Below are 16,928 nucleotides of genomic sequence, written 5' to 3' on the forward strand. Positions count from 1 at the left end.
TTCAGTTGCTATAATATTCCCATTAAACTTAAGACTATTTCTTTACCGTCGTTTTCCAGGAGTCCTTCCGTTCTTGTTTGCTTTGGAGATTATGATTTGTGTTTCACTGTAGTTTGTCTACAAGTCCTCTTAATGTTTTAATACTGCCGTGAGATTTGACCTCATTCGGAGCCCCCTGGGGTTCTCTAACAATATCTTCATCTTTATTGGCCTTTAATTTTTTTCTTAATAGTGTCTCAAGCTGAAGGTCATTTTATTTTCTAAAAGAAGCTTGAAGTAATATGAGGGTTGAAGAACTGCGTCTTTGCCTTGTCTTCCATGAATATGGAGTCATTTTTTTTCAACTGGTTAGTGGTGTGGAAGAACGCTTTCCTTAGAGAAATCAGTGTGATGTTTCAGAGGGGGATCACACTAAAGTCAGGACCCCTGGGGTTTGCTCCCAATTTGTCTCAAGCATTGCTTTAAAAACATCACAACTAATTTGGACCTTAATGTTTGTCCAGCTTTTGAAAAAAATTAAACAGGTTAGATCAGTGGTTCTTGACTGACTTCGGCTGCCCGCCTCCACTCCAGGAGACATTTGGCAATAACTGGAGGCATTTGGTGTCACAATGGGAGATGGGTGGGTGCGACTGGCATTTAGTGTGTCGAGACAAGGGATGCTGCTGAACATCTTACAGTGCCTACAATGTCACTAGTGCCAAGGTTGAGAAGGCTTGGGTTAGTCCACTTTATGATCTCTTTTGGTACATTATTTCAGTCCTTTTAAATGTTATTTACAAGAGATGAAATTCAGTTTTGGGGGAAAAGGAAAGGAAGAAGATGAAAATAGTAAAGTCTCATTGGATGGCTTAGAGTAATAATATTAGCCACTTGCCTGACACTTTGGATGGATAATCACACATCATGCTTACATCAAAGCTAAGTGGTAGTTACTACAGTGATTGCCTTTCTTATTGAGGAGGAAATGCAAGCAAAGAGAGTTAGAAACTTGCCCAAGAACATTCAGCTGATTGGTAGTATGATCTGGGTAAATACTGGAGCCATTTAAATTTTTAGTATTTTGGCTATCCTAGGGCTTTGGGAGGCTGAGGCAGGTGGATCACTTCAGCCCACGAGTTTAAGACCAGGCTGGCAACACAGCAAAACCATGTCTCTACAAAAAGTACAAAAACTAGCCTGGTGTGGTGGTGTGTGCCCATAGTCATAGCTATTCAGGAGGCTGAGGCGGGAGGATCACTGGAGCCCAGGAAGTAGAGGCTGCAGGGAGCAGCAGCCTCCTGAGTAGCTAGAACTACAGGTGCGCTAGAACTACAGGTGCATGCCACTACAGCTGGCTATTTTTAAAAAATTTTTTTGCAGAGATCAACTTTCATCAGGTTTCCCAGACTGGTCTTGAACTCCTGGGCTCAAGTAATTGACCGGCCTTGGCCTCCCAAAATGCTGAGATTACAGACGAGAGCCACCAAGCCTGGGCCTGGCTCTAATTTTTGTTTTTAATCATAAAAAGTTCCTATTCATGTCAAACTCAGAAACTCTACTCTAAAAGGAAACAAATTCTGAGTGTGAAGGGAGAAGACTGATGACATTGTGGCTCTAGATTCTTGATTTCCAGGGAAATAATAATTAGAAAAGGAAAATTATCAAAAAACAAATTTTATTCTATACCCCACAGAAATTTCTATTTCTCATAATGTCCTCTCCAAATTAATTTTGCCATTTTTGTCAAATTTTAGCAATTTACAAATATTTATTTGCAACCTGCCAAAAGATATAGTGATCAGAATGACATCCAAAAATTAACAGCTGGTTTGTGATAGGTCATATACATTCAAACATCCTTTCCTTTAGTGTGAAGGAGAAAAACGCAAAAGCAAAAATAAATATTGTGAAACTGCATTTCAAAATCATAGAGGTAGAAGGAAAAATAAATGTGGTGTTGTTGAAAGTTAAAAGAGAAAAATATGCACCTTTCATATCTGGTATCCCAAACTACATGAGGTAGAAAATAAAGATTGACATGTTCCAAAACACTTAATCTCAGTGAGAATATTTTTACAAAAAAGGCTATAAAATAGCAATTCACCACTTAAGTTTAACCAAATAAGATGACATCTCATTTTGTTAGGTTTTAAAGGAAAAATATATTGCTCTGTTTTTCAGTTAGTTGCATTAGTTGGAACAGTGAGCACTAGAAGATACTGCACCATTTTAGTTAATCCAATCTTTAAAACTAAATTTCCCTAAATTTTTCAGAGGTCTGAGACCATGCTACATTTACTCTAATTCCATACATGCAAAAAGAGACACACCATGTTGGCCAGACTGAATTTAATTTAATTTAATTTAATTTAATTTAATTTTAAAAATTTTAATTAAAAATTTTTTATAAATTTAGTAGAAACAAGGTCTCACTATGTTGGCCAGGTTGGTCTTGAACTTCTGGCCTCAAGCAGTCCTCCTGCCTTGGCCTCCCAAAGTGCTAGGATAACAGGCATGAGCCACTGCACCCGACCCCCAGCCACTACTTTTTAGTTATGACTTTGGGCAAGTTACTTCCTTAAACATTAGTTTCCTCAACTATAGAGTAGAGGTTACAATCCATATCTAATATGATTAAATAAGATATCCCATCCCAGACACAAAATGATCAATATATATTATTATGAATAGTCTAAAAGCCAATTTTTTCTAGGGATAAACACATTTTTAACTAAACAACATTTTCTCTCACATATCACAATAATTTATAGAAACACATACTAATTTCTTCTACTATATATGAAATATTAATTTTAAACCTACATTTACTCTAATTCCATACATGCAAAAAGAGACACACCTATATCATGCACACACACACATACCCCCACACACCTGGAACCATTTTCTTTTTAGACCATAGAACTGAAAGAATAACCATTTTGATTTCATTCCCAAAATATGCATTAATGTTGTCCACTGTTGTAATATTGTGAGCTATTCTCATTTGAGTTTTTTTTCCCATTGAATTGAAACCATTTCTTTCCCAAATGAACTCTCCACAGATGTCTTGTAAAAAAAAAAAAAAAAAAACTGAGATCAACGTTTGAGAGTGATGTAGTTTATTTTAAAATTAGGCTTCTGCTTTTAGTTTGGCTGGAGATAATACAATTCATAGTTAAACCAAATACAGAGCATCTCCTAACTTCTTGACCTGCTATTTTGATTAAAATGTCAAGAAAGTGCTTTAATAACAGTAATTAGAGAGTTTAGGACTGGACTTGTCATATTAATGGAAAGGACATTAGCAGGACATGCCATGATGTTCACTTTATCACTATTATGTTACTTTTTCCTATAAGACCCATAGGTAGATATGTCAGAATATTAAGCCTTTTTCCAAGGATAATTACATTATTTCACAAAACACGTAACTCATTTGGTGAAAACATTCATGTTGATCAGCTTAACTGAAATGGTTAGGCAAGTTAGACAAAACAGTAAATTTGCTACTTTGGAGATGAAGGTACAGTTTAAATAAGAGATTTCAGTTTGTTGTTTTATTTGAAAGGTGGATTCTTGGACCCTCACATAACAAACCGTAATTTATCAGAGCAGTTCTTAAGAACTTACATTTTCTGGAGCTCATAGTAAATTTTGAGAATCTGGCTGAGACCACGTGATAATAGTTGAGTTCAAAGTGGCATTACGTGGGGAAGCAGAGAAAAGCTGTGGAGTAATATTCGAAGCCCTGGGTGCTTGTTTGGATTCTACCTCTTCCCGGCTGTTCGATCTTATATAGTGATTTAACTTCCCTGAGCATTTATTTTCTCACGTTTACCCATCAGAGTTGTTACAGGAAGCAGATGTGATAATGCCCATAAAAGCACTTTTGAATCTGTACATTGCTATATAAATGCAAGGCAGCATTATTATCATGGTTGTTGTTAGTACTAGCTTGGTGCAAAAATAATTGTGGCTTTTGCCATTGAAAGTAATGACAAAAATCACAATTACTTTTGCACCAAACTACACCGTTTTAGTGATAATTCAACTGATCTAACAGTGTTGCTTTTTCCCCCATATAATGCTAAACGTTTTCAATAATCACCTATGTGTCAAGATATAAAATGCATTAGAGGCCAGCCATGGGGGCTCACGTCTGGAATCTCAGCACTTTGGGAAGCTGAGGTGGGCTGATCAGTTGGGGTCAAGAGTTTGAGACCAGCCTGACCAACAAGGTGAAACCCCATCTCCACTAAAAAACATATAAAAATTAGCTGATTGTGGTGACGCATGCCTGTAATCCCAGCTACTGAGGAGGCTGAGGCAAGAGAATCATTTGAACCAGGAGGAAGAGGTTGCAGTGAGCCAAGATCGCACCACTGCACCCCAACCTGGGTGACAGAGTAACTCCATCTCAAAATAAAAAACAAAAACAACAACAGAAAGAAAATGCATTAGACAATATGATTCAGGTGGGAACCAAGTAGGCAAGGCAGGTTAGCAGTGGCCAGCAGTTCAGGTTTGAGTTGAACCCGAAGTGATCGAAATAAATGGGGGAAGTGTTTGAAAGCAAAGTGGAGTTCAACAGGACAACAGCAGTGTAGGGCATGTGTGGGGAAATTAAATTGCACTGAGAGCAGATGGAAAATGAATGCCTATGCCTGAGTCTACCTAATAAAGATCTAAAAGTCATAAAGACAGCAAGCTGAACATAAATCAGGCACAAAGGCTACAGCTGGAGCAGTAGGTGGAGCCCAGGCATGCACAAAAAAACATGAGACCATCTTTTTTGTTTTTTCATATTCAGCTAGGGAAAGACCTCTTTAGGGCACTGAATCAATCGCTTGGTCTCCTCATCAAAAGCACTCGTTAGAAATAAAATTAGAAAACAACCATGAATCCGATTTTCTGAAAAGTATAAATAACATTGGATCAGAGTAATAAAGGCTGAGGAGGAGAAAAGGAAGAAGGCCTATTTTGAATATTTTCCCATTACTGACAGTAAGCCGGAAATGATGTCAGAGGGTTACACAGTCATTTAGGTTGTTGGTCGGTTGCATGAGAAAGCGGTCATGCCTGCCACATCTCCTGAAATTATCCTCAGCCCTCTCATTATCCATTCAACAGACAAGAATCTGTCCAGTGCTTTGGATGTTTTGGAATTACTTTCTTTTCTTTTTTTTTTTTTTTTTTTGAGATGGAGTTTCGCTCTTGTTGCCCAGGCTGGAGTGCAATGGCACGATCTGGGTTCACTACAACCTCTGCCTCTTGGGTTCAAGTGACTCACCTGTCTCAGCCTCCCAAGTAACTGGGATTGCAGGTATGTGCCACCACACCTGGCTAATTTCATATTTTTAGTATAGTCGGGGTTTCACCATGTTGGCCAGGCTGGTCTCAAACTCCTGACCCCAGGTGATCCACCAGCCTTGGCCTCCCAAAGTGCTGGGATTACAGGCATGAGCTACTGTGCCCCGCCAGAAGTACTTTCTTTTTAATGTGCTAGACTATGGCCTGGGAGAGCAAGACAGACATGGCTCTTGTCCTCAGGAAGTAATGGCTTCCCTGTCTCATGCAGCATGTCCTTACTACAGATTGTTAGCGAAAGTGGTCATAATTATTCCCTCCCTATATCCCTATCATTTTGCAATGTGACTGCAGATCCTATCAGCAAGAGATGGAGTCTAATTTCCCACCTTTTGAATCTAGGTTGGCAGGATGACTTTATTTGACCTATAACAAGCAAGGAGTTAACTGTATGCCAGTTCCTACTCTATGCCAAAAGAAGCTTTCCTCTCTTTTCTCTCTCTTGGAATCTGTGACCTCCGTGAGAACAAGGCTGGGGTAACATGCTAGAGGGTAAGAGTCCATGTGGAGCTAGTCATTCTTGCTGAGGCCACGTAGATCAGCTAGCTGACCACCCGCCCATCTGGCAGCTGCCCTCAGCAAGCCCAGCCAATACTAGAAGAATGGTCTAGCCAAGCCCCGTTCCAATGGCTGTTCTACAGAATTGTAAACTAAGTAAATGGTTGCTTCTAGCCACTAAATTTTGGAATGATTTGTTGTGTAGCAAAAGCTGACTGAGCAGCTCTTAACTGTGTAAGTATGACTCCAAGCTTATTTTGGGCACAGAATTTTTTCATTGGCTTATCAAATTACCTTAATAACTGCCAAATCGCCACTCCACTTTGCGCTGTATGGACATTGCCTCACTGGACAGTTGGCAGAATATAGACACCCTGGGAAGGTTTGATATTGATCTCTGATCTGTAGAATATGAAGTTGACTAATGTGCTTGAAATGTGACATATAGAGTATAATATATTCCTCAAAGAAAGTACAAATATATAAGGCAGAACATAAACATCCACGAACCAATATAAACTTCAGACAAGTAGTTGAAAGGTTAAATGCAAATCCTGTTAGCTTTGTTTTCCAACATGATGGATCATGATGTGAAACGATGACCAAACACCTATTTGTCACATTCTGGGTTTGTACGACTAATTCAACATGTCCTAAAGACACAGCCATCAAGTCTCCAATTTCTCCTTCAAGTCATTTTATTATGTTGATATATTATTGCAACTATCACTAGCAGCTTATGTATTGTTCCAGTTGTCTGGTTGTAACTGCTTTAATTCTAATGATGACACATCAGTGGAGATTAGCTAACGGGAGCTTTGATTTGTCTTAATTTTTAAAATGTCAGAGCATCTTTCCCTCTTTTCCTGGTAGCCTCTCTTCTGTGTCCGGTTCTCTCAGTTGGGCATTTTGGGACAGCAGCCAATTCCAAGGCTAATGTGTTTCTGCTGTTATCTTACACTAATGCTGCTTCATAGAGGCAGCGATGAAGATAAGGCCTAATTGGATGTATTTTTAAAGCAAACCTTTTAGTTACTTGGAACAGAACTCCTCCAATTAGCTTCTTTTCTATTTGGCTGTACAATAGCCATACTGATGTGAAAATGCTGAATTTGGAAGGGAGTCAAGGGCAGTGTCGGGCAACTGAAGAATAATCATGCTTAACTCAGGAGAAATGCTCCACCAGATGGGCTCGGAGCTGTATTTCCACGAAGGCAGGTTGAGTGAAGGACAGCTGGGAGTTCATATGTGGCAAGAGGTCCTTGCAGTGGTCCAGGGTACACTACTAAGCAGCCATGCTCTAGAGCCCAGCAAGAGAGGGAAGGTACAGGTAGGGACTGAAGGAGAAAGAGTCAATACTTCATAATGGCCATGATTTTGCTCCAATGGAAATATTTTACTTCAAAGCAAAATATTTTACCCTTAGCTGAGGACTAGGCATTTTAAGTTGCAGTCTTTAACATGTTATCCCCAGGTTGGTGAAAATCTATTTAAATCCCTGCCCTTTTAAAGTTCCTTACAAGACTCTAGCAGCCACTGAATAGGAGCGCTGCTTAGCATTAGGTTGGTGCAAAAGTAATGGCTGTTTTTGCAATGAGTAGGTTTAGCGGTCTTGATGTGGAAAAAAACAGAGAAAAGAAGCAGAGTTAAAACCATTTCTTTCTGGCATTCATTTCTGAAATGGAATTAGAAGTGATACATAATAAGTTAATAATTTCCCTTTGGCTGGAAGTGGGTCTGCCATCATTACCTCATGCTCTCTAGGGGGTGCGAGTTCCTGTGTTCCTTTGAGCATCACTGAATACCAGGGGTATGAGGATTAATGTTACCCATGACAGATGCATCTGGGCCATATTACATTAGTCCTCTGGTCAATTAGAAAGGTTGAGCCTGGGCTTGGCTGGAAGGCAGAGTGGGGTATAGAGGGGACAGCGAGAGACAGGGTGTGGTCAAGAGACAGCAGGAAGAAGCCGCTGCACCCTGTGGTGTCAAAGGCCTCCCCTAGCTCCTCAACCATTTGACTTGCTATTCATTTCTCTGGAGCCATCCGTCCTCACAGTCCTGACCCCTGTCTCTAGGAACTTTAGTCAAGATTCTAACTCCAGCCTTTACTTCGTAGGAAGTTTGAATTTGAATTCACTGTTAAAAAAATTATACAGGCTGTGATTTTTGGATGCTGGCATCATTATTTAAAATGTACTTACTTAGATTAATATTAAAAATTAAGCCATGTATTTGATTGATTTTATAGATCAGAGGTCAAAGTTAGCCAACCGGTGACTTAACCATGTAGTATTAACTTGGAGACAGCCTTTTCTCTTTCCTCCTTGTTGATTTCCCATATGGTTATGATATTGTGTGTAAGTGTTGAATATTTTGTGTAGGTCCCCATTTGTACTCTTCCGGGTGCAGAAATACACCTTCCAAAAGCTAGTCACTATTCACCCTATTATCTCCAACAAGCATGAGGTCTGTTAAAAATTGTTTAATCTAATAATATTTATTAGATTAATATTCATATGTTAAATATGATTCATATGTTAGATATATGATTCAGTCTAATATGTTTGATATTTGTGCTAGAGTTCAGGTAGCAAACCAATAGCTAAAGAGAAGTTAGAAATGGTCATCTTTTAATCTTTTCTCCTTTTCCATGATGCTAATTTTCTGTGAATATCTTGCATCCATGACCACAGTGGGCAAGGCACTGACCCTCTCTCTTTAATCACAGAGCCAGAGCAAGACTGGCTCTTGAGAAATAAGAGGGATTTTGGAGTGACATGTATGAATTATATAATAATTCTGGGGAAAACGAAAAGGATTCTAGATCAGAATTACTTCCACAATGTTCTAAAGTCATAAATTTTGCATAGAAGTAAAAGCCATAAAAATAGGTATTTTGAATAGTTTCACGGATTTCTCATTGGTGTATCTTTATACCTAAATGAATATGTACAGTCAAATATAAAGAACACAGTTTATATAACAAACCTCTTCTCTAACACTAGAACCGCAATCTGCTCCCCTCTTCCCTCCATTCTCTTCCTCTACAATGGATTAAACTCCTAGTTTGGCAAAAAGATTTATAATTTTTTACGTCATCCCCAGTGGATGCACCTAATTCTAGAAGCTACGTACCTGATGATTAGTTCTATCCACTGTATTGGCCGTGGAGGGGTGGTCTCTAGTGTTCTGACGAATTCGAGTGGAGTTTTGTTGCTCGATGTTGGAAGAGGTTGGGATACAGAACTCTCTGAAGCATCGTTTGAAGTTTTCATCCAGAAATGCATAAAGGACTGGGTTGAGGCAGCTGTTTGTGTAACCTAGAGCAATGCAGAAGTGCCAAGAAACAGTCTGGAACGTAGTTTCCGGGATTGTAACTAAGGCTTTAATGATGACGTAAATGTGAATGGGAGTCCAGCAGATGATGAACACAGCCACCACCACCAGCACCATCCTGGTGATCCTTCGAAGATTCCTGTCCTTTTCTTTGGAGCCAGAGAGCATGCGGACACTCTTGAGGCGTAAGATCATCAGTCCATAGCACACGGTAATGATGAGCACAGGCATGATGAAGGCAAAGATGAAAACACAGATCTTCAGCAGGTTTTCCCAGTACCAGCTTGGATGAGAGAATGTTAGTGTACAATCGATGGAACCTAGAAGAAAGGAATTTAAAGGAAAAATTAGCAGCAACATATAATTATGTCATAAGGTGTTAATACTGCCATTTTGCTCATTCATTTTTAGCCTTGACCAGAGCTAACTTAAGGCTATAAAGAAATTGTGGAAGAAACTCAGTTGTTTGTTACTTTTCAAAGAAAGTTTTACTTCTAATGTTTTTTGTTTTTTTCTAAATTTCTCATTTGCAGTACACTTTGATCACATTAAGGTTTCATTCAGGGAACAAAAATGAATGTCTCAACATGAGCTAGATCCTCCATGAGGTCGACATCGATATAAAAAATGTAATAATTGTCCAAAGTCTCTAGGAGACTCCAGGTAATGGATGTTTTCACTTCATTTTTTTATGGATTGTTCAATATTCTGATATTAGGTGTAGAAAGATAAATTTGCCATGTAGTCAGTCACTTGAAAATTTTCAACAAGGCTCAGTGTAATACTCTTTGGGTTTAAGCTCCAATTACTCTTGGGAGAGCTATGTCCTAATTTACACACCATTTTTATGAAGTAAATACAGAGAAATCAGAAATAAATAGATTACATTCTCTTTAAAGGGTTTAATAGGCCTAAAATTATGAGGAAAATTCCAATTTTAAAGTATTCAAAGGCATTTTTTTACTAGAAAGAATAATTAAAATTACAGTTTGACTGAGATGATGGACCTCTCTATAAATACTACTTTGCTTATGACATCACTATATCAGGCTGTGAACCCTCCATCCCTCAGGCTGGTAACATCACTCACCTTGCCTGTATTTTGTTGTAGCCATGAACATTACAGGAAGACCAATGGCTGAAGAGAGGATCCAGTTGCAGACATTGATAATTTTGGCATTTCGGGGAGTACGGAAATCTAAGGCCTTGACGGGGTGGCAGACTGCAATGTATCGATCAACACTCATGGTGCAGAGGGTGAATATGCTGGTGAACATATTATAGTAATCTATGGAGATCACGATCTTGCAAAGGATGGTTCCAAACGGCCATGTTCCCATTAGGTAATTCACACTCTGGAAGGGGAGGGTACTGGTGACTAAGGCATCTGCCAGAGCAAGGTTGAAAATGTAAATGTTGGTGGCAGTCTTCATTTTGGTGTATCTAGGAGATAAAGGAAGAAGAGTGTCCAAGTCAGTAAAAGACACTCATGTAAAATACAGGTAAGCTTCCAATAATACATTTGCATGAATTAATAGAAAGCTTTTTTGAGATTAGATATAGAATTCTTTTCCAGTATTAGCTTGACTATTTAAAATGATGTCAATGATGTGCCTATGGGCTGAATAGCTGTAATAATAGCAATGATGCTGCTTTGTTGAGTTTTTTTTTTTTTTTTTTTTTTTTTTTTTTTTTTTTTTTTTTTTAGATAGGCTCTTGCCCTGTTACCCAGGCTGGAATATAAAGGTATGAACAGGGCTCACTACAGCTTCTACCTCCTGGGCTCAAGAGATCCTCTTGCCTCAGCCTCCCGAGTAGCCGGGACCATAGGTGCATGCTACCATACCCTGTTAATTTAAAAACACTGTTGTAGGGATAGGGTGTTAACATGTTGCTCAGGCTGGTCTTGAACTCCTGGGCTCAAGCAATCCTCTCTCCTCAGCCTCCCAAAATGTTGGGATTACAGGCACGAGCACACAATGAGTTTTTTTTTTTTTTTTTGGTAATGTGTCAGTCATGTGATAGGTCTAATAGAAAGAGGGAGATTCCAGTCAAGTAGTAGAGGCAGAGACTGGATAGTAATTCTAAATATAAAAGAGAAAATTTTAGCTATATAAATACAGTTAAAATTATCAAGAACTATAATTGTGCACGTCTGTAGATAGTATGTACACGAACACATGCACATACAAACACGCAGGCGATTATGGAGCACAGAGATGAGGCAACTCACAGAGCATAAGGCAAAGGGAATAGCAGGAGTAAGATGTGAAAGGCATCCTGGAAGTGCAAGTTTAATCTCGAAGTACAAGTAGGATGATTGAGTTAGACACTTGGTAGGAGCCGGTCATTCTAGACAGAGAGGTAACAGAGAGAACCCCAACAAAGGTGTAGAGTTGGAGTGACCTGAGGTGTGTGTCAAGCACATTCTACCAGGGAATAGCAATGGATCTGACTGGGGAAGAAGAGAGGCCAGTACATGAAGAACTTGTATGCCATGGTAAGAAAATTAGACTGTATCCAATCCATGATGAGGAACCCAAGTGTGTTTGCTTTGTTTTTATTTTTTAATGCTTTATTGAGGTAGAACTGACCTACACTAAATAACACATAATGAAAGTGTACAATTTGATAAGCTTTGATACATGTGTACACCTGTGAAACCACCACCATAATTAAGATCAGAGATTGGCAAACTATGGTGTGTAGATCCAACTGGGCCACTGCCTATTTTTATAAATAGTTTTATTGGAACACGGATACACCCATTTAAAAACCCATGAGTGTTTTGATGCTACAATGGCAGAGTTCAATAATTGCAACAGAGATCAGATCACATGCAAAGCCTAAGTTACTTACTATCTTGCACTTTACAGAAAAAAGTCAACCCCTGATCAAGACAATGACATCAATTGCTCCCAAAAGTGTCTTTGTGTAGCTCTTTAATCTTTCCTTTTTGCCCCTCCCTGTCCTCATATCCCACCCTCACTGTTCCTTAGGCAATTGCCAATCTTGGTTTTCTTTCTGTTCTTGTAGATTAGTTTGCATTTCCTAGAAGATGCAAACAGAATCATTCAGTATGTACTATTTTTTTGTGCTGCTTCTTTCACTCGGTGTAATTATTTTGAGATTCATCCATGTTGTTGCATATAACAAGAATTAATTCCTTTTTATTGGCAAGTAGTATTACTTATCCATTCATCTGTTTTTTAATCCATTCACCTATTAATGGGAACTGAGTTGCATATAACTTTTGGATGTTACAAATAAACTGTTATAATCATTCTTGTGCAAGTCCTTATATGCTTTTCTTTCTCCTGGGTAAGTATCTAGGAGTGTCATATGTTTTCAAGGCCTGCAGAAATTAGAAATACGATAGTAGAATAGATAAGCAGGTACACTTGCAATAATACATTATATCTGATGGCAGAAGTATACCTTGCAAATATTGGACATCAATTTTTTTTTTAAGATTCCACATATATTTACCTTCATTTGGTAATAGTACCTCGGTTTCACTCTGGGAACCACTCATTTCCCATTCTCAGTCCAGGTGCTTTGGGATGGGCTCTATTACTAGTCCAGGGCGTGAAGATGTTCAGTGACTGGGGCTATGGTGAATGGCAAGGATGGTCTCATGTTCCAGCCAGAGCCAGTGAGAGTTTATTTTGAGACTTATGGAGAAAGAGTGTAGTAGTTTTCCTGCAGGACCCACACCTGAGAAGATGTATGGTATGCAGTTGCTGGAGGAGCTTGTCTGAAAATGAACCTAATCCGGAGGATGTGGATTTGAGAGAGTGAGAGAGAACCCTATACCTCAAGCCAGGCCCTCCTTGGGCTTCTGATTTACATGGTGCCATCAATTCCTTTTAAATGTTAGCTGTGTTTACTATTTTTCCGTCACACGAGGTTGAGTCTAACTCATTCAGTCCAAGACGGCTGTTGGTTGGAGGCCCTTTCTTTAGGACTGAATTCTGTGTCCAGGAAAGTGTTTTGGTTTCAAAAACATCAGGAAAGTGATTTCATAAATCCCCTCAGGGTCAATAGGGTGGCTTTGTTACTGAAACTTTAAAATTCTGATACCTGATCTGGTCTGCAATACTTGCAGAAGTTGCATTACTGCCAGAAAAGCTCCACATTTTCAGGGCTTTTTTTTTTTTTTTGACTTGCTTTAGAAGTTTTACTCTCTTAACGGATTTTAAAGAGAAAGGTAGAGCCATTTAACTTGAGGAGAGAAAATAATGTGATTTTAGTTTGGACTCTAAATATGGCAAATATGAAAAGATAATGTAGACAAATACTCCAAAGTACAAAAACTAACAAAAAAGCAAAATTAAAACTGTGGTTTTAAGATTTAGAATAATTGAACTTGGTGCTCAAGAAGTTTAAATATTTTTGATTTTTTTAATAAGCAGAAGTTTCTCCCCAAAAGCAGAAAATAACTTTTGCCAGACTCACCGTTGTTTACAGACCTGCGTGATCTAAAGACATGCTTCACTGTGTTCGCCCCTTTCCTACCCGGCAGACCTTACCTTTTGCAGCTTATCTTTAAGAGTGTTTTATGTTAAGTAACTGGTTCTTTACAGTTTTCTGACTCATCATACTTCTAACCTTTCCTTCAGGCTTATTTTAGCATTATTTCCAATGTATGTTTATTTTAATTAAAAAAATCAATTCCTTCTCCAGAATGAGGTGTTTGACAAAAAAAAAAAAAAAATTATGTCAGTGTTCAACATGGTGAAAGGAAACGTGGTTATACACATGTTAATTGGCATGCTAGCCATTCCACAATGTGTATACATTTCAAAACATTATGTTGTACATGGTAAATATATATAATTTTATCTGTCAATTTACACAATAAAAATAATAAAAAAGAAAAGTGAATATCTAAAAAAATGCTTTCAATGGGCATTTTATAGGAATGATGCTGTTTAATTTTTCTCAATTTATTTAAAAAGCCTTCCTCTAAAGATAGCCAGCATTCTTACCCCAGTTACTCATGCTTTGGATCACAGCAACATATAAAAGGGGGCTCAGCGATCTTCTAAATATGTGAAAGAAAATCTTACAAAGCTAAAGGATTAAGAATTCCAATTGCCTCCAGCATATACCCAAAGGCTTTAATCTGAAGAGATGGTCTAATCAGAAAAGGAGTAATGTGGACTGGACATGGTGACTCATGCCTATAATCGCAGCACTTTGGGAGGCTAAGGTGAATGGATCACTTGAGGTCAGGAGATGGAGACCAGCCTGGTCAACCCTGTCTCTACTAAAATCAGAAAAATTAGCTGGGAGTGGTGGCAGGCACCTGCAATCCCAGCTACTCGGGAGGCTGAGGCAGGAGAATCGTACCACTGCATTCCAGCCTGAGCATCAGAGAGAGACTCTGTCTCAAGAGAAAAAAAAATGGGCAAGCTTTTCATTCTGTTCTGTTCTGATGTGGTGGCATGAATGTTGTCCCAGCAAAGTTCAATGGATGGTCAGAGTCACACCACGGGCCTTGCACAGGAGCATAGGACTCAGAGTTAGCAAACTAGCAAAAGAAGTGACCTGCAGGAAGAATTATCTTTGCCATTCAGTTTACCTGAGTGGGTCTGAGTAGAACTCCTGGCTATTAAATCACAGGCCTTTTTCCTTCTTCCATGCCTACTGCTTTGTACTGTGCTGTGAATGTGTTCTGTGGCAAAATGGGCAAAGAGAGGCTCATCTGGACTCACAGGCAATCCTGACATTGACCCTTCCTATGGTAGCCACTGAACTCCATCTTCTGCTCTAAGCAGTGGCCCACGCTGTTTCATTCTAATTATCCCATTAAAATTTTTGTAGTAGGTATTTCTTTAACTTTGGTCTAGATGATTAAATAGCTGTTTTATGAATTCAAACAAATTTACCACACTATTCGTTTTTGAAAAATATTGTGTTCTTCTGAGAACCGACACTGTTTGATCAATTAGAGTGATTTTTATGGAGCTTCCAGAAGCGTTGGGGAAAGGGCATTGTGAGATCCATTTGCTGGCAGCTCACCTGTTCTTTTATGTTGTATATATGACTTTTGTTTATAAATGTTCTTCCTTTCTTATGGTTATAAAATAATTCCTATTTATCTTTTGACCTATTCTTCACACATTTCTCCAACGATTTCTACTTACTAAAATGTGATTGATTTTGACCTGTTTGTGCTAAGTGAAGCCAGATTGAATAAATTACCTCTGTACACCTGATGGGTTTTGTAAACTTCTGTTTAGTTTTGTGGTGAATTCTCTCTTTTTTTTTTCTCACTCTGTCACCAGACTGGAGTGCAGTGGGGCGATCTCAGCTTACTGCAACCTTCGCCTCCCGGGTTCAAGAAATTCTCCTGACTCAGCCTCGGGAGTAGCTAGGACTACAGGCGAGCGCCACCACGCCTAGTTAATTTTTTTTTGTACTTTTAATAGAGATGGGGTTTCACCATGTTGGCCAGAATGGTCTGGATCCCTCAATCTCGTGATCTGCCCGCCTCGGCCTCCGAAAGTGCTGGGATTACAAGCGTGAGCCACTGCACCCGGCCTGTGATTACTTCTTTGATTTGTGATGATTGTGTCTCAGTACAGAAATAAAACTGATCAAGAGAGTGAGACGAGGAAGGACACATTTTAGAATCCAACTTGTGTGTGTTTTTTATTTTAATTCCACATCATGGCCTTCATATTGCTCAACTACCTTTTTCATATGTTCACAATAGAGTCAGTGGTGACAGGCAGAAGAGTTTCACCTCTTTTGGGGCTGATTTTTCTGACTTTTCATTTTTTTTACCAAGTGGTGTGAAGAAAGATACCTAATTCAGTAAGAATTCAAGGAGCCCCTTTTATATGTTCAACACTGTGCTTGGAAAGATATATTTCTTGCAATTGCCATGACTTTTATGTCCACTTACCCTCACATAGAAATTAACTTTTTTAGTTGAGAAAAAAAATCTCCCTAGAGTGTCATCCTTTAATACTCATAATTAGTTGGATCAATCCAACGAAATAAAGATACTTTCCTACATTTCAAGTAATTATTTAGACAAAGAATGTGGTCAAATGAGTATGTACCTGAATTAATTTTATCCGTTATTATCCATCTATTCCATTCTGATATCCCAGGTGCGTTTTTACTTGTGAGTGTGTGTGTGTGTGTGTGTGTGTGTGTCTATGGGGGAGTTCTAAAATAAGAAAAAACATAATCAAAACTAGTGATTATCCTCTATTGGCATTAACATGGAGAAAGACTACATATTAGGTTCTTTTTTTGTATTATATTCTCCACCATCTTAGTGAAGAGGAGAATGAAGGACTTCTCACTTTGCTATAAAATGTTGTGAAACATTTAATTTACATTTATTTCAAAGTGATGTTATGTAGTTAATGACATTTCCAATGAGCTACTATCAGCAAAGGGAAAGAGTGGTGTTATCAGACCTCTGAATCTTGTGACAGAAAAGGAACTATTGCTTGCTAGTTTGCCTCAAAAAGAGAAGATGGGGAGAGGCCTGTATGAAATTAAGCAAAGAGGCATCTCCATCCAGAGGACAAGTGCCTGTTTCCATCTCTGTGTGTCACCAGAGTGGGATGACTATCCGTCTTCTTGATGGCATGTCACTCTTTCTCTCCACATTGTCTTTGCTGTGTTGTCCTCTCCCAATCTTCTCCGCTTTCTTCCTCCTCCAGGTCCCCTAATGACAAACCTTGAGTAAACTATCTGTCAGACAGAGCAAG

At 38.8% G+C, this 16,928-nt stretch overlaps 1 protein-coding gene across 10 annotated transcripts in view; it reads right to left on the reverse strand.

Annotated features, from left to right (window-relative positions):
* The window catches only part of OPRM1 (opioid receptor mu 1), a 131,268-nt gene that overhangs the window by 14,243 nt on the left and 100,097 nt on the right, over nt 1–16,928 (reverse strand). For 5 of the 10 annotated variants that reach the window (XM_033235004.1, XM_033235008.1, XM_033235006.1 and 2 more), the window contains exons 2-3: nt 10,280–10,632; nt 8,989–9,509 (exon numbers count right to left, since the gene is read on the reverse strand). In XM_033235004.1, the coding sequence (XP_033090895.1) occupies nt 8,989–9,509; nt 10,280–10,632 (874 nt within the window). Of the gene's footprint in view, nt 1–6,144; nt 6,253–6,936; nt 7,188–8,503; nt 8,653–8,988; nt 9,510–10,279; nt 10,633–12,678; nt 14,162–16,928 lie in introns of those variants that run through there. The other 5 variants (XM_033235009.1, XM_033235007.1, XM_033235001.1 and 2 more) reach the window with 5 other exon arrangements.

Source organism: Trachypithecus francoisi, unplaced genomic scaffold (genome assembly GCF_009764315.1).
Source record: "Trachypithecus francoisi isolate TF-2019V2 unplaced genomic scaffold, Tfra_2.0 Lachesis_group15, whole genome shotgun sequence".
Taxonomy (NCBI): Eukaryota; Metazoa; Chordata; class Mammalia; order Primates; family Cercopithecidae; genus Trachypithecus; species Trachypithecus francoisi.